Source organism: Nylanderia fulva, unplaced genomic scaffold (assembly GCF_048542155.1).
Source record: "Nylanderia fulva isolate GAGA-0341 unplaced genomic scaffold, ASM4854215v1 Scaffold48, whole genome shotgun sequence".
Lineage (NCBI taxonomy): Eukaryota > Metazoa > Arthropoda > Insecta > Hymenoptera > Formicidae > Nylanderia > Nylanderia fulva.
Window position 1 is genome coordinate 357235 of NW_028190565.1, and position 23632 is coordinate 380866.

Here is a 23632-nt window from a genome sequence, read left to right on the forward strand (position 1 = left end):
GCATCTTGAATATTTAATGAATCTTCCGAGGAAGCGATCAGGTTATTGCACTCGTTTTGCGAGCATGCGTGATAGTCACCTTATTATAGGATGGAAAGGATACGACAATCAACCCCTCTTCAACATATACACGTTAATCTTTGACATGGACATATCAAAATCTTCAGGTTACAAAGGTACGAGCCTATTATACATTTTTCTACTTATAGCATACATTACGATTCTAACATGTTTTTAAGTTAGAATTATATTAATAATATATATTTGTTATATGTATATACTCTTTCTATTATTTAAAATTTTGTTATTACTGAGTTACTTAAAAAAATCTTGCTTGAAAGATTTTATGTGGGCAATCAAAATAAACCGCCTGAGTTTAGAATTGGTCGGCTTATGGCCAAAAACCAATGGAACTAAAAGAAGTTTCAATTCTGACATTCGTATGGGATTTGCTTTCATTATGACAGCTATTGTTTCTATTCCTTTTGTACATGCGCTTATACGTGTTTGGGGCAATATGGCGCTAATGATAGACAATTTACGTCTTACAATACCTGTTTTGACGATTTTATTAGAATTTGTTATTATGCGATGGAAACAAACAGGTATGTTTAGAATTATTTGATGTAAAGCGTTCACATTTAATTGTCTTCGTAAATTCCCTTGAATGCTCGATTTATTTCTACAGTCACACATCGAATTGAAATAAAAAATTTATAAACGATTTACATCACTTCTTACATTAATTAGGCTTTCATCTTTAGAAGCCATTGACACGAATTGTACAATACATGTTCAAATAAATAAAATAATGCAAGATATAAAAATTAAAATTAAAATTAATATAAAAAATTTGTGCTTTATTTTGTACATATATAAATAATTACTAAGTTAAAAATTTTTACAGTATAACAATATTGCTTATTTTTTTTATATTTTCAAGTCGTATTAACCATCGTAGAAACAATGGCAGAAGATTGGACAGCGACAAAATTAAGCACGGAGAGGGACGTAATGATAAAACAAGCACGAATTGCACGGTTTCTAATCATTTTTGGATCCATTATAGTGACAACGTCATTTACCACCCTAATTATTCTTCCCTGTTTTGGCGTACAAATTAGGTATCCAACGAATCTTACGGATCGCAACAAACTATTACCGCTACAGACCTATTATATCTACGACACTGATAAGGATCTGCTATATGTGCTGACGTTTCTCTCTCAAGCCATAGGGATGCTTTTGTCAGGATTAATTTTCATTGCTATAAATGCATTCTTAGGATTTGTAATTCTTCATATCTGCGGCCAGTTGGAGAATTTCAAGCAACGAATAATCAATTTAGTTTCGTGCAAAGATTTCAACAAAGCTCTGAGCAGCAGCATAGTTACTCATTTACGTCTTATCAGGTGAATTTGATGATAACAATGTAATAAAAGTTTATTAGAATCTATGAGAAAAAATACATTTAAGTCTTAAGAAAAATTTTTTTAATTTTAAAATAATGAATTAAAAATTTTTAAATATACTTTATATATTTTGTCTATAATTTTATCAATATATATACTAATACTTTTAGGTTATGTAATTAAGTCATAAATATTTTTTTTTTATTTTATTCGATTTGGATTCAATGGATTCTCGTTTTGCAAGAGTTTGTACTTTCGTGACTTCTCATTAGTCAAATTTCTTGTTCATATTTATATACCACACAAGATTTGAGAACTTTTTTCTACGTTATTATTAAAAAATGCCGAAATATCATTTGGTAAATATAATATAAAGTATTCAATAATACAAAATTATGTACAATTATTATTGTGTACAATTTGAAATTTTAATATTATAATTAAATTGTAATATAAAAATTAATTCACCAAAAACCAACAATTTCAATAACTTAATAGTTCACTACGTTTCGACCATGTGGTTGTTATCTTTTTCAAGTAAAGGGTAAAAATACACTGGAAAAATATAATATGATGATTTATTTGCTAATACATAAAAACATAAATTAAAAAATTAATTACAAATTAAAAAGAAAAAAAAGAACAAGAAAAGTATGTGCTTACATATAGTCATTAACACTGGAGACTACATGTAATGTTAATGACCATATGTAAGCACATATCTTTTTTGTTCTTCTTTTTCTTTTAATTTGTAACTTATTTCTTAATTTATGTTTTATGTATTAGCAAGTAAGTCATCATATTATGTTTTCTAGTGTATTCTTACACTTCACTTAAAAAGGATCATAACCACAAGATCGAAAAGTACTGAACTATTAATCTAATAAAATTGTTAATTTTTGGTCAATTAATTTCAAAGAATTTTTTATTTTATTTATTACAAACCTATATATATTGACTACTTAAATTGTAATATAATATTTTTTAAAATACGTTTATGTAGATACGCCGATAATATCGAAAATACGTATACATTAATATTGTTTATATTGGTACTCCAGTTTGGTATTGTATTTTGTCTATGCGGATTTATAATTCTTATTGTAAGTTCTAGTAGGACATTTAATTTGTTGACATACATGCGACGTGATTGTCCGCTTAATTCTGTTTTTATTAATTAACGAGATATATTATTTAGGTTATTAGTGATGAAAAATTAAACGCTGAAAATTTTTCACAAATAAGTTACTTGCTTAGTAGTGTTATTTGTCTGCTTTCGCAAACGTTTTTTTATTGTTACGGAGGAGATTTAATAACCGAACAAGTAAGTTATACTCAAATATAAATATAAAACATAATGAGAATTATATGGTAAACAGCCAATTAAATTTATGCATTATAATGACATTTTAATTTTTATATATTCTCGCAAAAATATATGTTTTTTACAAGTATACAGTTGTGTTGATTATTATCAATTGTTGGTCACTGATACATTTCAATATAGTTAAATAATTATCAAATCAATTAGAAGCCAATATATAATAAATTAAAATGTGTGAATGAAGGGAAATATTGTTATATTCTATTTTTCGAACAAACTCAAAGTGGCACTTAGGATTTTATTTAAATAATTTTAAGACCTTATTGTACTTAGATCGGTTAGTGATTAAAGTATTTTTAGATCTTATGTATTTCTGACTGTTTCAATTGCTCGCTTTTTGGCCTTTTATGTGTCTTATTGCGTTTATAATAATGTTACTTCTATAATGTTACTTAAGATTTATTCATTATATGTAGTTAAATAAATTTTTTATTATAAATTAAAATTTTAAAATTACAAAAAATAAAAAAAAATTTACAAGTTTTACTTATTTTTAAAATTGCAAACAACTCGAAAAAAATTTGAATATTAATCGAATATTTAAATATTATTATAAAAAGCTACACAGATTTAATTAATTAATATTTTTTATATATATATGTACGTAATATATTTTTTATTTTAAGTGCAACGCTGTATATCAAACTATTTGTGATCTTGAATGGTATACATTGGAGCCACGCAAGGCGAGAAACCTTATCCTACTAATGTTAGTAGCCAAGGAACCTTTTCGTATTACTGCGGGAAAAGTTCTTCCGCTAAGGATGACCACTTTTTGCAGCGTAAGAGTTTTAATAATTTGTTTTCACATAATTTAAATATACTTTTTCGAATAACCTATCTAATAAAATTTAATTATTAATTGCACGTGCGTTTGAATATAAGACAAAGATAAAGAGAAAAGAGGTCTTTTACTGCTAAGCTTTTAACAAATATTTTATTATAATTCTTTTGTTGTTATATTTATTCCCTTGCTATTACACTTTAATTCCATGATAGATTTTCGCATATTTATGTAAATATAAGAAATTATTTGTAACAAACATAAATGAAAGGAAACAGGTCAACTTAATCATATATTCTTCGTAAAAATTATTATTTTATACATATTTAATCTCTTTTTTTGAATAATGATATTTATATCATATTATTTTCAGCTACTAAAAACAATGGCTGGTTATATTTCTGTTTTGCTAGCAATGCGGAATTGAAAATCATATGCTAATATATTGTATGTATTATTGTTATGTTATTCGAGAAAATAAAAATTATGTTATAATATTATTGCAGAAGTAAAGTTTTATACTTTGATGTATATGATATTTGTTGTAAAATATATTATCGTGCGAGTATATGTTTATGGTAATAATGTTTTGACAAGAATTCATGATTCATGAGTTACTTTCTCCTCAATGCAAAAAAAGTGAATCTTAATGTTTAAAACTTATTTTTATTGTTACTTGTTTTTGTGCTTCTTAAAGAAACGATTACAGAAATTTGTTTTGTAGCTTACCACTACTTAATATTGTAAGATGAATTTAATTGTGTGGATTCTACAAAAATTATTAAATCTTACCAGTCAGTATTTGCAAAAAAACAATTTTCGAGAAGAAACTAGTCAAGTTGTATCAAATTTTACACAATAATAATAAATCGTAACATTTTTCACATTGTTGCTAAAAAATTGACAATATATTATTTTGAAGATTTTGCCAAACAAATGACAGAGGAAGAAAAAATAAGACTTTAAGTGTAAAATCTTACGTCAAGAAAAATTCCAAGAATTACATATATGTATACTTTATAATTATATTTATATATATATATGTGTGTGTGTGTGTGTATCCTTAAGAATAACTATATAAAATTAAAAGTCAGCTTTTCATTCGATATTCATATACATATGCATAGCATCATTTAAACCTATGTGTCTCTATATTATATTTTTTATTTGAAAATTACAAACATAATAGTGTTAAAAGAATAGTTTGATAAAGACTCTACAGATATGTATAACGTTTTTCTCGTACAGAGAAAACGAAGAAACTTTTAATTTAAGAATATTTACACGTCCATTGTACTGCACTTATTACATCATATATATACCCTCGCACCGAACATATACGAAATGTGAAGTAATATTCTATACCTTCTGTGTTGTAATTTTTTTTCTTTCAATGCAGCTTTTTGTTATACGAAGAAAATTTTTTCCACTACATAACATGAAATTACATGGCATTGTAACTTCAAATTTAACGCACATTTCTGGAATATTGTAAAGTAAAAAAAAAACTTTTAATGCACGTTGACGATATAAAGTAACAGAATATACTTCCCGCCTTTTCAAAAACAGATGTTCGAAACTATTCTTATGGTCATAAAGTTTTGTTACAAAACAGGTAACTTGTTAACAACTGAAAGTAGCATCTTAAATATTTAATGAATCTTCCGATGAAGGGATCAGGTTATTGCACTCGTTTTGCGAGCATGCGTGATGATCACCTTATTATAGGATGGAAAGGATACGACAATCAACCCCTCTTCAACATATACACGTTAGTCTTTGACATGGACATATCGAAATCTTCAGGTTACAAAGGTACAAGCCTATTAAACATTTTTTTACGTACAGTATACGTTAAATTTCCAACATGTTTTTAAGTTAGAATTATGTTAATAATATATATTTGTTATATGTATATACTCTTTCTATCATTTAAAATTTTGTAATTACTGAGTTTCTTAAAAAAATCTTGCTTGACAGATTTTATGTGGGCAATCAAAATAAACCGCCTAAGTTTAGAATTGGTCGGGTTATGGCCGAAAACCAATGGAATTAAAAGAAGTTTCGATTCTGACATTCGTATGGGATTTGCTTTCATTATGACAGCTATTATTTCTATTCCTTTTGTACATGCACTTATACGTGTTTGGGGCAATATGGCGCTAATGATAGACAATTTACGTGTTACAATACCTGTGTTGATAGTTTCATTAGAACTTGTTATTATGCGATGGAAACAAACAGGTATGTCTAGAATTATTTGATGTAAAGCGTTCACATTTAATTGTCTTCGTAAATTCCCTTGAACGCTCGATTTATTACTACAGTCACACATCGGATTATAATAAAAAATTTGTAAACGATATACATCACTTCTTACATTAATTAGGCTTTCACCTTTAGAGGCCATTGACACGAATTGTACAATACATGTTCAAATAAATAAAATGATGCAAGATATAAAAATAAAAATTATAATTAATATAAAAACTTTGTACTTTATTTTGTACATTTAAAAATAATTACTAAGTTAAAAATTTTTACAGTATAACAATATTGTTTATTTTTTTTCTATATTTTCAAGTCATATTAACCATCGTAGAAACAATGGCAGAAGATTGGACAGCGACAAAATTAAGCACGGAGAGAGACGTGATGATGAAACAAGCACGGATTGCACGGTTACTCATAATTTTCGGATACATTATAGTGGGAATTGGATTTATCATCGTAATTATTCTTCCCTGTTTAGGCATACAAGTTAGACATCCAACGAATTATACGGATCGCAACAAACCATTACCGCTACAGACCTATTATATCTACGACACTGATAAGGATTTGCAATATGTGCTGACGTTTCTTTCTCAAGCTATAGCGTTACTTTCGTCAATAATAATTTTTATTGCTATAAATACATTTTTAGGATTTGTGATTCTTCATATCTGCGGCCAGTTGGAGAATTTCAAGCAACAAATAATCAATTTAGTCTCGTGCAAAGATTTCAACAAAGCTCTGAGCAGCAGCATAGTGACTCATTTACGTCTTATCAGGTGGGTTTAATGATAACAATGTATAGAAAGTTTATTAGAATCTATGAGGGAAAATATATTTAAGTCTTACAAAAAGATTTCTTAATTTTTCAATAATGAATTAAAAATTTTTAAATATACCTTATATATTTCGTCTATAATTTTATCAACATATATACTAATAGTTTTAAATAAAAATAGTAATTAGCTCTGTTAAATTAATAATTGTAAACAAAGAAGGGCTATAAGAGTTATTAAACATAACAAAAAGGTGTCAGTTGATATTAAAAAACTTTATTTGAACGGAACGAGAAATAAATAAAAAGTGATCATTTATTCACATTTAAACGAAATAATAAATACATACATAAGAAATACACAAACGTTTCGGCTGACATTTCGAGCCTTCCTCAGAGCAATACAAATATTATATAAATTGAAATGTAATATTGAACATTAAAGAAATGTCAGCCGAAACGTTTGTGTATTTCTTATGTATTTATTATTTCGTTTAAATGTGAATAAATGATCACTTCTTATTTATTTCTCGTTCCGTTCAAATAAAGTTTTTTAATATCAACTGACAACTTTGTTATGTTTAATAGCTCTTATAGCCCTTCTTTGTTTACAATTACTAATAGTTTTGGGTTATATGATTGTGTCATAAATATTTTTTTATTTTTTTTTTTTTCGATTTGGATTAAATGGATTCTCGTTTTGCAAGAGTTTGTACTTTTGTGACTTCTCATTAGTCAAAATTCTTGTTAATATTTTATATACCACACAAGATTTGAGAACTTTTTTCTACGTTATTATTAAAAAATGCCGAAATATCATTTGGTAAATATAACATAAAGTATTCAATAATACAAAATTATATACAACTATAACTTTGTACAATTTGAAATTTTAATATCATAATTAAATTGTAATATAAAAATTAATTGACCAAAAACCAACAATTTTATTAACTCGATAGTTCACTTTGTTTCGACCATGTGGTTGTTATCCTTTTCAAGTAAAGAGTAAAAATACACTGGAAAAATATAATATAATGATTTATTTGGTAATACATAAAAACATTAATTAAAAACTTAATTACAAATTAAAAAAAAAGAAGAACAAGAAAGGTTTGTGCTTACATATAGTATTTAACGCTGGAGACTACATATAATGTTAATGACCATAATGTAAGCACATATCTTTCTTGTTCTTCTTTTTCTTATAATTTGTAACTTATTTCTTAATTTATGTTTTATGTATTAGCAAGTAAGTCGTCATATTATGTTTTCCAGTGTATTCTTACACTTCACTTAAAAAGAACCATAACCACAAGATCGAAAAGTACTGAACTATTAATCTAATAAAATTGTTAATTTTTGGTCAATTAAATTCAATGAACTTTTTATTTTATTTACAAGCGACCTATATATATTGACTATTTAAATTGTAATATAATATTTTTTAAAATACCTTTATGTAGATACGCCGATAATATCGAAAATACGTATACATTAATATTGTTTTTATTGGTACTCCAGTTTGGTATTGTATTTTGTCTATGCGGATTTATAATTCTTGTTGTAAGTTTTAGTAGGACATTTAATTTGTTGACATACATGCGACGTGATTGTCCGCTTATTACTGTTTTTATTAATTAACGAGATATATTATTTAGGTTATTAGTGATGAAAAATTAACCGCTGAAAATTTTTCACAAATAAGTTACTTGCTTACTAGTCTTATTTGTCTGCTTTCGCAAACGTTTTTTTATTGTTACGGAGGAGATTTAATAACCGAACAAGTAAGTTATACTCAAATATAAATATAAAACATAATGAGAATTATATGGTAAACAGCCAATTAAATTTATGCATTATAATGACATTTTAATTTTTATATATTCTCGCAAAAATATATGTTTTTTACAAGTATACAGTTGTGTTGGTCATTATCAATTGTTGGTGATTGAAAAATTTTAATATAGTTAAATAATTATTAAATCAATTAGAACCCAATATATAATAAATTAAAACGTGTGAATAAAGGGAAATTCTGTTATATTCTATTTTTCGAAGGAACTCAATGTAGCACTTATAATTTTATTTAAATAAATTTTTAAATTTAGGTCTTAATAGGTCTTAATAGGTCTTAACCTTGTAATTAGATCGGTTAGTGATTAAAGTATTTTTAGATCTTATGTATTTCTGACTGTTTTAATTTTTGCATTGCTTTTCGGCTTTTTATGTGTTTTATTGCGTTTATAATAATGTTACTTCTATAATGTTTACTTCTATAACTCAAGATTTATTCATTATATGTAGTTGAATAAATTTTTTATTATAAATTAAAATTTTAAAATTACAAAAAATAAAAAAAAATTTACAAGTTTTACTTATTTTTAAAATTGCAAACAACTCGAAAAAAATTTGAATATTAATCGAATATTTAAATATTATTATAAAAAGCTACACAGATTTAATTAATTAATATTTTTTATATATATAAGTACGTAATATATTTTTTATTTTAAGTGCAACGCTGTATATCAAACTATTTGTGATCTTGAATGGTATACATTGGAGCCACGCAAGGCGAGAAACCTTATCCTACTAATGTTAGTAGCCAAGGAACCTTTTCGTATTACTGCGGGAAAAGTTCTTCCGCTAAGGATGACCACTTTTTGCAGCGTAAGAGTTTTAATAATTTGTTTTCACATAATTTAAATATACTTTTTCGAATAACCTATCTAATAAAATTTAATTATTAATAGCACGTGCGTTTGAATATAAGACAAAGATAAAGAGAAAAGAGGTCTTTTACTGCTAAGCTTTTAACAAATATTTTATTATAATTCTTTTGTTGTTATATTTATTCCCTTGCTATTACACTTTAATTCCATGATAGATTTTCGCATATTTATGTAAATATAAGAAATTATTTGTAACAAACATAAATGAAAAGAAACAGGTTAACTTAATCATATATTTTTAGTAAAAATTATTATTTATATATAATCTCTTTTTTTGAATAATGATTTTTATATCATATTATTTTCAGCTATTAAAAACAACAACTGGTTATATTTCTGTTTTGCTAGCAATGCTGAATTAAAAATCATATGCTAATATATGTATTATCCTTATGTTATTCAAGAAAATGGAAATTATGTTATACTATTATTGCAGAAGTAAAGTTTTATACTTCGATGTATATGATATTTGTTGTAAAATATATTATCGTGCGAGTATATGTTTATGGTAATAATGTTTTGACAAGAATTCATGATTCATGAGTTACTTTCTTCTCAATGCAAAAAAAGTGAATCTTAATGTTTAAAACTTATTTTTATTGTTACTTGTTTTTGTGCTTCTTAAAGAAACGATTACAAAACTTTGTTTTGTAGCTTACCAATACTTAATATTGTAAGATGAATTTAATTGTGTGGATTCTACAAAAATTATTAAATCTTACCAGTCAGTATTTGCAAAAAAGCACAATTTTCGAGAAGAAACTAGTCTAGTTGTATCAAATTTTACACAATAATAATAAATCGTAACATTTTTTACATTGTTGCTATAAAATTGACATTTTTGAAGATTTTGCCAAACAAATGACAGAGGAAGAAAAAATAAGACTTTAAGTGAAAAATCTTACGTCAAGAAAAAATTCCAACAATTACATATATGTATACTTCATTACTATATTTATATATATATATATATATATATATATATATATATATATATATATATGTGTGTATTCTTAAGAATAATTATATAAGATTAAAAGTCAGCTTTTCATTCGATATTCATATACATATGCATAGCATTATTTAAACCTATGTGTCTCTATATTATATTTTTTATTTAAAAATGACAAACATAATAGTGTTAAAAGAAGAGTTCGAGAAAGACTCTATAGATATGTATAACGTTTTTCGCGTACAGAGAACGAAGAAACTTTTAATTTTAGAATTTTTACTCGTCCACTGTACTGCACTTATTACATCATATATATATTCTTGCACCGAACATATACGAAATGTGAAGTAATATTCTATACCTTCTGTGTTGTAATTTTTTTTCTCTTTTGATGCAGTTTTTTGCTATACGCAGAAAACTTTTTCCACTACATAACATGCAATTACGTGGCATTGTAACTTCAAAAACGCACATTTCTGGAACATCATAAAGTAAAAAAAAAAACTTTTAATACACGTTGATGATATATAGTAACAGAATATACTTCCCGCCTTTTAAAAAACAGATGTTCGTAACTATTCTTATAGTCATAAAGTTTTTTACAAAACAGGCAACTTGTTAGCAACTGAAAGTAGCATCTTGAATATTTAATGAATCTTCCGATGAAGCGATCAGGTTATTGCACTCGTTTCGCGAGCGTGCGTGATGGTCACCTCATAATAGGATGGGAAGAATACGACAATCAACCCCTCTTCAACATATACACGTTAGTCTTTGACATGGATATGTCAAAATCTTCAGATTACAAAGGTACAAGCCTATTATACATTTTTCTACTTATAGCATATATTAAATTTTTAACATGTTTTTATGTTAGAATTGTATTAAAAATATATTTGTTATATGCACTTATTTGTTATATACATATATATACAGTAATGTGCAATATAATAGCATCGGCAAAAAATATGAAAGAAATTTGTATATATTTCTCCCACCATCGAAAAGTGATTATTAAAAATTTTCCTGGTATTCGTCAGTTCGTTCGAAGATCACAAAAGTCAGAATTTAATTCTAGATATACAATCAAGACAGTTTAACATGATAAAGGAAACATGCAAATTTTTTTTATTCTTTCAACCAGTGCTATTATTTTGCACATAACTGTATACGTATATACTCTTTCTATCATTTAAAAACAAAATTATGATATAAATTTGTAAGTACTGAGTTCATATAAATTTGTAATTACTAAGTTTATTTAAAAAATTTTATTTAAAGATTTTGTATGGGCAATTAAAATAAACCGTCTGAGTTTAGAATTGGTCGGTTTATGGCCTAAAGTCGATGGAATTAAAAAAAGTCTCGATTCTGATATTCGTATGGGATTCGCTTTCATTATGATGGCTTTTGTTTCTGGTATTCCTTTTGTACATGCGCTTATACGTGTTTGGGGCAATATGGCGTTAATGATAGACAATTTACGTATTTCCATACCTGTGTTGACGGTTGCATTAGAACTTGTCATTATGCGATGGAAACAAACAGGTATGTCTAGAATTATTTGATGTAAAGCGTTCACATTTAATTGTTTTTGTAAATTCTCTTGAACGCTCGATTTATTACTACAGCCACACATCGGATTATTATAATAAAAAATTTGTAAACGATTTACATTACTTCTTACATCAATTAGGCTTTCATCTTTAGAGGCCATTGACACGAATTGTAGAATACATGTCCAAATAAATAAAATAATGCAAAATATATGAAAATAAGAATTAAAATTAATATAAAAAATTTTTACTTTATTTTGTACATTTAAAAATAATTACTAGTTTAAAAATTTTTACAGTGTAACAATATTGCTTATTTTCATTCTATATTTTCAAGTCGTATTATCCATCGTAAAGACAATGGCAGAAGATTGGATAACGACAAAATTAAGCACGGAGAGGGACGTAATGATAAAACAAGCACGAATTGCACGGTTTCTAATAATTTTTGGATGCATTATAATGGCAATGTCATTTACCATTCTAATTATTCTTCCTTGTTTTGGCGTACAAATTAGGTATCCAACGAATCTTACGGATCGCAACAAACTATTACCGCTACAGACCTATTATATCTACGACACTGATAAGGATCTGTTATATGTGCTGACGTTTCTCTCTCAAGCCATAGCGGTTCTTTTGTCAGCAATAATTTTCATTGCTATAAATGCATTTTTAGGATTTGTAATTCTTCATATCTGCGGTCAGTTGGAGAATTTCAAGCAACGAATAATCAATTTAGTCTCGTGCAAAAATTTCAACAAAACTCTGAGCAGCACCATAGTGACTCATTTACGTCTTATCAGGTGGGTTTGATGATAACAATGTAATGAAAGTTTATTACAATCTATGAGGGAAAATATATTTAAGTCTTACAAAAATATTTTTTAATTTTTGAATAATAAATTAAAAATTTTTAAATATACTTTATATATTTTGTCTCTAATTTTATCAACATATATACTAATACTTTTAGGGTATATGTGATTCTGTCATAAATATATTTTTTTTTTCTTTTTTAATTCGATTTGGATTCAATAGATTCTCGTTTTGCAAGAGTTTGTACTTTCGAGACTTCTCATTAGTTAAAATTCTTGTTTATATTTAATATACTACACAAGATTTGAGAACTTTTTTCTACGTTATTATTAAAAAATGCCGAAATATCATTTGGTAAATATACGAGTAATACAATACTCAATAATACAAAATTATGTACAATTATTATTGTGTACAATTTGAAATTTTAATATTATAATTAAATTGTAATATAAAAATTAATTGACCAAAAACCACCAATTTTATTAACTCGATAGTTCACTACGTTTCGACCATGTGGTTGTTATCCTTTTCAAGTAAAGGGTAAAAATACACTGGAAAAATTTAATATGATGACCATATGTAAGCACATATCTTTTTTGTTCTTCTTTTTCTTTTAATTTGTAACTTATTTCTTAATTTATGTTTTATGTATTAGCAAGTAAGTCATATTATGTTTTCCAGTGTATTCTTACACTTCACTTAAAAAGGACCAAAACTACAAGATCGAAAAGTACTGAACCATTAATCTAATAAAATTGTTAATTTTTGGTCAATTAATTTCAAAGAATTTTTTATTTTATTTATTACAAACCTATATATATTGACTACTTAAATTGTAATATAATATTTTTTAAAATACGTTTATGTAGATACGCCGATAATATCGAAAATACGTATACATTAATATTGTTTATATTGGTACTCCAGTTTGGTATTGTATTTTGTCTATGCGGATTTATAATTCTTATTGTAAGTTCTAGTAGGACATTTAATTTGTTGACATACATGCGACGTGATTGTCCGCTTAATTCTGTTTTTATTAATTAACGAGATATATTATTTAGGTTATTAGTGATGAAAAATTAACCGCCGAAAATTTTTCACAAATAAGTTACTTGCTTAGTAGTGTTATTTGTTTACTTTCGCAAACGTTTTTTTACTGTTTCGGAGGAGATTTAATAACTGAACAAGTAAGTTACATACTCAAATATAAATATAAAACATAATGCGAATTATATAGTAAGCAGCCAATTAAATTTATGCATTATAATAACATTATTTATATTCTCGCAAAAATATATGTTTTTTACAAGTATACAGTTGTGTTGGTCATTATCAATTGTTGGTGATTGAAAAATTTTAATATAGTTAAATAATTATTAAATCAATTAGAACCCAATATATAATAAATTAAAACGTGTGAATAAAGGGAAATTCTGTTATATTCTATTTTTCGAAGGAACTCAATGTAGCACTTATAATTTTATTTAAATAAATTTTTAAATTTAGGTCTTAATAGGTCTTAATAGGTCTTAACCTTGTAATTAGATCGGTTAGTGATTAAAGTATTTTTAGATTTTATATATTTCTGACTGTTTTAATTTTTGCCTCGCTTTTCGGTCTTTTATTGCGTTTATAATAATGTTATTTCTATAATGTTACTTAAGATTTATTCATTATATGTAGTTAAATAAATTTTTTATTATAAATTAAAATTTTAAGATTACGAAATATAAAATAAGAATGTACAAGTTTTACTTATTTTTAAAATTGCAAACAACTCGAAAAAAATTTGAATATTAGTCGAATATTTAAATGTTATTATAATAAGCTACACAGATATAATTAATTAAAATTTTTTATATATGTATGTACGTAATATATTTTTTATATTAAGTGCAACGCTGTTTATCAAACTATTTGTGATCTTGAATGGTATACATTGGAGCCACGCAAGGCGAGAAACCTTATCCTACTAATGTTAGTAGCCAAGGAACCTTTTCGTATTACTGCGGGAAAAGTTCTTCCGCTAAGGATGACCACTTTTTGCAGCGTAAGAGTTTTAATAATTTGTTTTTACATAATTTAAATATACTTTTTCGAATAACCTATATATTAAAATTTAATTATTAATTACACGTACGTTTAAATTTAAGACAACGATAAAGAAAAAAGAGGTCTTTTACTGCTAAGCTTTTAACAAATATTTTATTATAATTCTTTTGTTGTTATATTTATTATCTTGCTATTACACTTTAATTCCATGATAGATTTTCGCATATTCATGTAAATATAAGAAATTATTTGTAACAAACAAAAATGAAAAGAAACAGGTTAACTTAATGATATATTTTTAGTAAAAATTATTATTTTATTTATATATAATCTCTTTTCTTGAATAATGATTTTTATATTATATTATTTTCAGCTACTAAAAACAATGGCTGGTTATATTTCCGTTTTGCTAGCAATGCGAAATTGATAATCGTATGTTAATATATATATTATCATTATGTTATTATAGAAAATGGAAATTATGTTAATATCATTGCAGAAGTAAAATTTTATACTTCGATGTATATAATATTTGTTATAAAATATATTATCGTGCGAGTATATGTTTATGGCAATAATGTTTTGACAAGAATTTATGATTCATGAGTTACTTTCTCCTCAATGCAAAAAAAGTGAATCTTAATGTTTAAAACTTATTTTTATTGTTACGTGTTTTTGTGCTTCTTAGAGAAACGATTACAGAAATTTGTTTTGTAGCTTACCAATACTTAATATTGTAAGATGAATTTAATTGTGTGGATTCTACAAAAATTATTAAATCTTACGTGTCAACATTCGAAAAAAAGCACAATTTTCGAGAGGAAACCAGTCAAGTCGTATCAAATTGTACTCAATGATAATATATCGTAACATTTTTCAAAATTGTTGCTATAGAATTGAGACTTTATATTCTTTTTGTAGATTTTGCCAAGCAAAAGAAATTTTTAATTTAAAAATTTTTACACGTCCACTGTACTGCATTTATTACATCATATATGTATGTACATTCCTGCACCAAATATACAAGTATACGAAATATGAAGTAATATTCTATATACCTTATGTATTGTAATTTTTATTCTTTCTCTTTTGATGCAACTTTTTACTATAGGCAGAACATTTTTTCCACTACATAACATGCAATTACATGCCATTGTATCTTCAATTCAAATGCATGTTTATGGAACGTTAGAAAATAAAAAAAAAACTTTTATTGCAAGTTCGATGATATATGTAAAGTGATAAAATATTTTCCGCCTTCTCAAAAACAGATGTTCATGACTATTCTTATGGTCATAAAGTTTTGTTACAAAACAGGCAACTTGTTAGAAACTGAAAGTAGCATCTTGAATAATTAATGCACCTTTCGATGGGGAAGCCAGGTTATTGCACTCGTTTCGCGAGCATGCGTGATGGTCATCTCATTATAGGATGGGAAGGATGCGATCGACCTCTCTTTAACATATACATGTTGGTCTTTGACATGGACATATCGAAATCTTTAGGTTACAAAGGTATGAAGCCTGTGCCATACATTTATCAGTTGTAACGTCCATTAGATATGTAATATGTTTTTTCGTATTACAAGTATTACATATTTCATATATATACATTTTCGTATAATGCATTTTTATAATTTTTTGAAATAAAAATTATAATTTATATACAAATTTGTAATTATTATTAAAGTTTTACAAAATGTCTTGTTTAAAGATTTTATATGGGCAATTGAATTTAACCGTCTGAGTTTAGACTTTATCGGTTTATGGCCTAAAACGGAAGTTACTAAAAGAAGACTCGGCTCTGACATTCGTGCGGGTTTTGCTTTCATTATGATGGCTTTCGTCTTTGGTATTCCTCTTGTACATGCGCTTATACGAGTTTGGGGCAATATGACGCTAATGCTAGACAATTTACATATCACAATACCCATTTTGTCAGTTTGTTTACAATTTGTTATTATACGGTGGAAACAAACAGGTATGTCTAGAATTATTTATTGTAAAACATTCATTCACATTTTATTTCTTGATGATATCCTTTTTATGATGCTTGACATTTTATTACAGTCACAAATCAGAATATGATACTAAGAAATTTAGAAATGCTTTTTATTATAATTTATTTTGATGTATTATATTTGATTGTATTATACTGTGAAAAGTTATGATACGATATTTTTTTATATATGTATCATCATACAGCTACTAATTTGAATTAATATTTTTTTATGTTTCAAATATTTTTCATTTATTATAAATAACATAAAGAGTAGAGAATTGAATAGTGCTAAAATTAAGCGCTAAAGGAAATGTAATGGAAAAACACGCTAGGATCGCTCGAAAAATTATTATTATTGGATTCATTATAACAATACAGGCATTTATTGTGCTTACGTTTTTCTTTATTTTGATTGTCCATTCAACAATTTTACTAATCTGAACAAACCATTACGCTACAAACTTCGAAATAAATAAAATTTTGTAATGATTAAATTATATTAACAACATTTTTACTTTACTTTGTAAATTTAATAAAAACTATTAGTTTGAAACTTTTACAGTGTAACAATTGCTTTTTTTTATATTTTCAAGTCGTAGCATCCATCATAAAAACGATAGCGGAAGATTGGACAGCGACAAAATTAAGCACGGAGAGAGACGTGATGATAAAACAAGCACGAATTGCACGGTTAATCGGAATCACCGCATATGCTGTAATGGGATCGGCATGTATCATAATAACTTTTTTTCCTTATTTGGGCATACAAATTAGACATTTAACGAATCTTACGGATCGTAACAAACCGTTACCGCTACAGACGTATTACATCTACGATACCGATAAGGATTTGCAATTTGTGCTGACGTTTTTCTCTCAAGTCATACCTATATTTCTGGTAATAATAACTTACCTTGCAATAAATACATTCTTAGCATTTGTGATTCTTCATATCTGCGGTCAGTTAGAGAATTTCAAGTGTCGAATAGTCAATTTGGTTTCGTGCAAAGACTTCGACAGAGCTCTGAGTAGCAACATAATGATTCATTTACGTCTTATCAGGTGGGTTTGATTATAACAATTTAATGAAAGTTTATTAGAATCTTTGAGAAAAGTGTCTTACAAAAAATCTTTTAAATTTTAGAGTTACTTTAAATATTATCTCTGTAATTTTAACAATTTGCATACTAATACTTTTAAGAGTATATGTATGAATACTTGCTCTATTTTTCTCTTTTTTTATTCAATTGAATTCAATGCATGGGTTTTCGTTTTGCAAAAATTGCGCTTTTAAATCTTTGTAATTAAAATTATTGTGTTAATTTTTAATAAAATATAGAAGATTTGAGGACATTTAATATCCGTATTATTAATAGAAAATTCCGAAACACAAACTTGGTAAATATAATGCAACATTCAATAAAAAAATTATATATCATAATTATTTTGGACAATATGAGATTTTAATGTCAAAATCAAATTTCAATATATTCTCAATGCAAAAGACTTCCGTTCGGAAGCCCTTTGCATTGATGATTCCAATGACCGCGAAAACCTCAAAACTAGATTCAATATATTTTCTTAAATACGTTTATATGTAGATACGCCGGTAATATTGAAAATACATTTACATTTGTATTGTTTTTATCGGTGCTCATGTATGGTGTCGTATTTTGTCTATGTGGATTTGTATTGCTTACGGTAAGGAGGTATTAGTAAGACATATATATTTAGTTGGTTTATGTACGTATGGCTACTTAAATGATTTATCTGTTCCTACTAATTAATGAAATATTATTTTATATAGGTGATTAACGATAAAAACTTAAACTCTGAAATTTTTTCACAACTAAGTTACTTCTTTCTTGTTGTCCTCAGCCAACTTATGCAAATATTTTTCTACTGTTTTGGAGGAGATTTAATAATAGAACGAGTAAGTCACATATTCATGTGTATATATACAACATAACTAGAATTATATATGTAGTTTAGGTGGTTCACGAATTATCGGACATCTATATATATACCATATATATATATATATATATATATATACATGTATTTTTATTAAGTGCGACGCTGTATATCGAACTATTTGCGATCTTGAATGGTATACATTGGAGTCACGCAAGGCGAGAAAATTTATCCTACTAATGTTAGTAGCCAAGGAACCTTTTCGTATTTCTGCGGGAAAAGTTTTTCCACTAACAATGACCAATTTCTGTAACGTAAGATTATTAATAATCTTTTATATAGTTTAAATATATTTTATCGAGCGATTTGTCTGATAAAAATTAGTTTGCACGTATCCTTTAAATATAAGATGGAAAGAAAAAGGTGAAGAGAAAGATATATATAATTTTTCTGTTAAGTTTTTAAATAAATATTTAATCAGAATAATTTTTGTGGTTATAATTTTTATCTTGATATTACATTTTAATGCCATGAGTTCTTTTCTTTATTTATGTAAATGTAAAACAATTATTTGTAACAAATATAAATAAAAGAGCTCATGATTAATAATAATCATATAATTCTGTTGAAAATATTGTTATTTTTCTCACATATATAAAATTTCTTTTCTTGAATAATGAATTGTATATTGTATTATTTTCAGCTATTAAAAACAACGGCTGGCTATGTATCTGTTCTGATAACAACGCAGAGTTAAAATCATATAATAATGTATCATTATTATGTTATATTATAGAGAAAATAGAAATTGAATTCAAGTTCTTATAGAAATAAAATTATATACCTCGACGTATGATATTTGTTGAAAAATTTATTAGGTACTAGACTACACAAACGCGCTTCGCGCGCGCCTGTGACATTATTTTTATTATTTATTTTACAACTGTCAAATTGTTAATCTTTGCGATGACAGTTGCTTGATGCTATGAATATGACCATAATTTTAATTCGCCGAATTTCTATTATGTACATAATTTTAATTTATCGAATTTCTATTATGTACATAATTTGAATTCGCCGAATTTCTATTGTATTGTTTGAGAATATTTTTGTATCTCTTTATATATATATTTTTCTCATTTCGTTTAATCGAATATAATTACGTGCACGAAGCAAAGTTATATTATTCTTTGATAAAATCTTAAAAAATTCCAATACATGCATTAAATTATTATTGCCATGCATGCATAGAAATATATTTATTAATTACGTGATTCGCATAAATTCAATATATAAATTTTTAACAGAAAACAAAAAATATAATTTTCTATAAGAATCTATCAATTAAATTATCGGCGCTTCCATTAGATTCGCGCGTTTTTACGAATCCGCTGTGCTGCACGAGACGTGCGAAACTGATCACGTGAGTAGATAGTATATCCCCCCTTCTATTACAGTGCGCGGCTCGCACGAGACTGATTTTTATGCGGAGTTGCGGGGTATCGCAAACGCAGACCCGATGGTCACGTGACCTGTGGGCACGTGACCAGTGGCCATGTGACCAGTGGCCATGTGACCAGTGGCCACGTGACCTCGATTTCGCGCTCGCGATACCTCGAACGATAATCAGTTTCGCGCGAGCCGCGCAGTGTGTTGGGTGTATGGGGTGTAGAGTTTCGCGGGGCGAGTCTAATAAAATCATAGATATTTGATTACAAAAGATTCTTGTAGAATATTTTATTTATTCGTTTGTATTTTTTGTTAAAGATTTAAATATTGAATTTTTATGCTTTGCATAATTAATTAATATATTTTTTATGCATTGATTGCAATAATAATTATTGCATAAATGTGTCGCAATTTTTGAGATTTTATTATCAAAGAATAATGTAACTTTGTTTTGCGTGCATAATAATATTCGGTTAGGGTTAGATTAAACAAAATGATATATACATACATATATATATATATATATGCGCTACATAAATTCAGAATTTATAAGTTGATTTGTTAATACAGTAGAAAGTTACAGATAAAAGTAATTATGTCGACTCAAATAAAACTCAGTTTTGTTATCAAATTTAATTATGATAGCAAATTATTGTTAGTATTAAATTGATAGCAGAATGCTAATACAAATTTGAGAAATACAATTCAAAAATTTTTAAAATAATGCAGGTATAAATAATGCTACAGTATTATATTAAACAAATATATTACAATTTTATATTTTAATATATATTTCATATTTTAATTTTAATTCCCAAATGTCTATTATATGTATACATAATTTTAATTTACTATATTTTAATTATATATAACTTTAATCTCTGAATTTTTATTATGTAGCAGACAACACAAGCGCACATGTTGCGAATGTTAAATTTTTTCTTTTTACAAAACTGTCAAACCTTTACGATGACAGTTGCTTGATGCTATTAATATAACATGCAATGTTAATCGAGACAACCAAACAGCATCGCGGAAAAATAGTAATAATATTTGCGATAATGGACTTTGCATGTGCCTTTTTTAGAAAGGGATTAGCACGCAGCGCGCGTCTTCTTCAAACATTATTTAATTTACGATAATAAACTTATTTTTAATACAAATATTATAATTTTAATATATAATTTTAATATATATATAAATAAATTTAAATATTAGAAAATTACTTCTAGAAATAATTTTGCTTGATTTTTAAATTAGAAATATTAAAAATATTTTATTCATATGATTTATATATACAAATACGTTTTCCAAGATTTTTAAATATTTTCTTTTATCGTTTATGTGTTTTATTATACGCATAGTTATCTATATTTAAAGAAATTATTACAAATTTTTCTATTCTATTTTATCGAATCTCAATATTGGTATAAGATTTAAGTTACGAAAATTAGAATCTTACCGGCGTCAATTTTCAAGAAGAGGCACAAATTTCGAGATGCAGACGTTAATCAGGTCATTTCATTTTGTACTCGATGTTGTAACAATTTTCAAATTGCTGCTATAAAATTGCTTTATATTACTTTTTGCAGATTTTACCAAACAAAAGATAGACGAAAAGAAGAAATAAATCTCTGTATGAATCAGGAGAAGAAAATGGGACTGTGGGAGAGGAAAATAGAAACGAAAAGACTTACGCGGAGAAATTTCAATATTTATATATGTATATGTATACTTCATAAACAACTATATTTTTATGGATGTGAACTTAAAGACAACTGTAAGGTGCGTCTATTATACGAAATCCACATGATATTCGATATTCATATAAACAGATAGATGTGTTTACAACGCATATTAAAAAAAAGATATGCGCAACAACGAGTAATGCTTTCTATTTTTCTTTTTTTCTTAATTACAATTTCATCGAATAATAACGTCTTAACAATATCGCGTCTTTCTAATGCGGAAAAAAAACTTATTTTTAAATTTTCTATGTCTACTGCATTTTATGTTACATTAATAAATGTTCTTCTATCAAACTTGCAAACATGTAAATTAATATTCTATATCTTCTACATTGTATTCTTTTCTCTCTCTTTTTTGCTGCAACTTAAATCAAAAAATCAAAAATCTTACGTGAAGAAAAAATTCCAATATTTATATGTATGTATATCTCATAAACGGCTATATTTCTATCTATATATTTGTACTTAAACATGACTATAAGATTAGTAGTTAGCTTTTGATTCGATATTCATATACATATATATATATATGTATATTATATATATATATATATATATATATATATATGTACATATATATATGTATCATATAAACCTATGTGTCTCTAAATTATATTTTTTATTTAAAGATTACAAACGTAATAGTGTTATAAAAATAGTCCAGAAAACAATAATTTAATGTATTGTTTTGTTGAGACCTAACAAGCAACACTGAAATTGAATATGGGTGATCAAATTAAAAGAAAAAAGGTTGGAAAATGGACTCATCTCGCAAAGATGCCAGACTAGTATGTTCGCGCTGACCAGCGACGAGTTTTGTAATTTGGACATTTTGTCAAAAGAGAGTTCCATTAAAGGTAAACTTTGTAATCTAAAAGATTTATTGTTTCAAATATCGTAATTAACTTTAAGCGCAACGGAATAATGTGTAAGCAATTTCTAATCGGCGGAATATGTTTGATATTTAAAATTGACTTTTATATTATTAAACTTATACCTAAGGTTTTTATGTTTTAATTTAATGTTTATTTAATTATATTTACAGATAAAAAATTGAAAAGGACCGAGTACGGTTGAAACGTTTTACCTAAATGTCAATGTAATAAATAATATTAATCTTACATCTGAAAAATTTTTTTTGCTCGTTTAGCCTGGCCTTTGATTATTACTATTAATTTAAAATTTTATACGAGCGGAATAGATTTCTTGCTTTTTATTGAAAGACTATAGATTTGGATATTGTTTCTCTCGTACAAAAAACGAAGAAACTTTGAATTTAAGAACTTTTACACATCCACTGTACTGCATTTATTACATTATATATATATATATATATATATATATTACATATATATACATATATTCTTGCACCAAACATATACGAAATATGAAGTAATATTCTATACCTTCTGTATTGTAATTTTTATTCTTCCTTTTTTGATGCAACTTTTTACTATGCGCAGAAAATTTTTTTCACTACACATAACATGCAATTACATGCCATTGTATCTTCAATTCAAATGCATGTTCATGGAACGTTAAAAAGTAAAAAAAAACTTTTATTGCAAGTTCGATGATAGATGTAAAGTGATAAAATATTTCCCCCCTTCTCAAAAACAGATGTTCATAACTATTCTCATGGTCATAAAGTTTTGTTACAGAACAACAAACTTGTTAGCAAAAGTAGCATCTTGAATATTTAATGCACCTTTCGATGGGGAAGCCAGGTTATTGCACTCGTTTCGCGAGCATGCGTGATGGTCATCTCATT

At 26.3% G+C, this 23632-nt stretch overlaps 4 protein-coding genes across 4 annotated transcripts; all 4 read left to right on the forward strand.

Moving 5' to 3' along the window:
• Window positions 1-138: 138 nt before the first annotated feature.
• On the forward strand, window positions 139-4046 carry LOC114938780 (odorant receptor 13a-like). The gene is made up of 7 exons (XM_085486834.1): window positions 139-176; window positions 342-605; window positions 944-1412; window positions 2416-2515; window positions 2611-2736; window positions 3423-3578; window positions 3954-4046. Exons 1-7 carry the CDS (start codon window positions 146-148, stop codon window positions 4005-4007), a joined length of 1200 nt encoding a protein of 399 aa, XP_085342960.1. The 5' UTR covers window positions 139-145; the 3' UTR covers window positions 4008-4046.
• Window positions 4047-5364: 1318 nt separating this feature from the next.
• Window positions 5365-9726, forward strand: LOC114938779 (odorant receptor 13a-like). Its single transcript, XM_085486853.1, has 7 exons — window positions 5365-5395; window positions 5561-5824; window positions 6165-6633; window positions 8096-8195; window positions 8291-8416; window positions 9147-9302; window positions 9673-9726. The coding sequence occupies exons 1-7, from the start codon at window positions 5365-5367 to the stop codon at window positions 9724-9726; spliced, it is 1200 nt and encodes a 399-aa protein (XP_085342979.1).
• Window positions 9727-11059: 1333 nt separating this feature from the next.
• Window positions 11060-15176, forward strand: LOC114938817 (odorant receptor 13a-like). Its single transcript, XM_029312915.2, has 7 exons — window positions 11060-11126; window positions 11598-11864; window positions 12210-12678; window positions 13564-13663; window positions 13759-13884; window positions 14592-14747; window positions 15123-15176. The coding sequence occupies exons 1-7, from the start codon at window positions 11096-11098 to the stop codon at window positions 15174-15176; spliced, it is 1203 nt and encodes a 400-aa protein (XP_029168748.1). The 5' UTR covers window positions 11060-11095.
• Window positions 15177-16227: 1051 nt separating this feature from the next.
• On the forward strand, window positions 16228-19454 carry LOC114938618 (odorant receptor 13a-like). The gene is made up of 6 exons (XM_085486830.1): window positions 16228-16263; window positions 16463-16729; window positions 17344-17812; window positions 18605-18683; window positions 18823-18978; window positions 19368-19454. The coding sequence occupies exons 1-6, from the start codon at window positions 16233-16235 to the stop codon at window positions 19419-19421; spliced, it is 1056 nt and encodes a 351-aa protein (XP_085342956.1). The 5' UTR covers window positions 16228-16232; the 3' UTR covers window positions 19422-19454.
• The last annotated feature ends 4178 nt before the right edge of the window (window positions 19455-23632 follow it).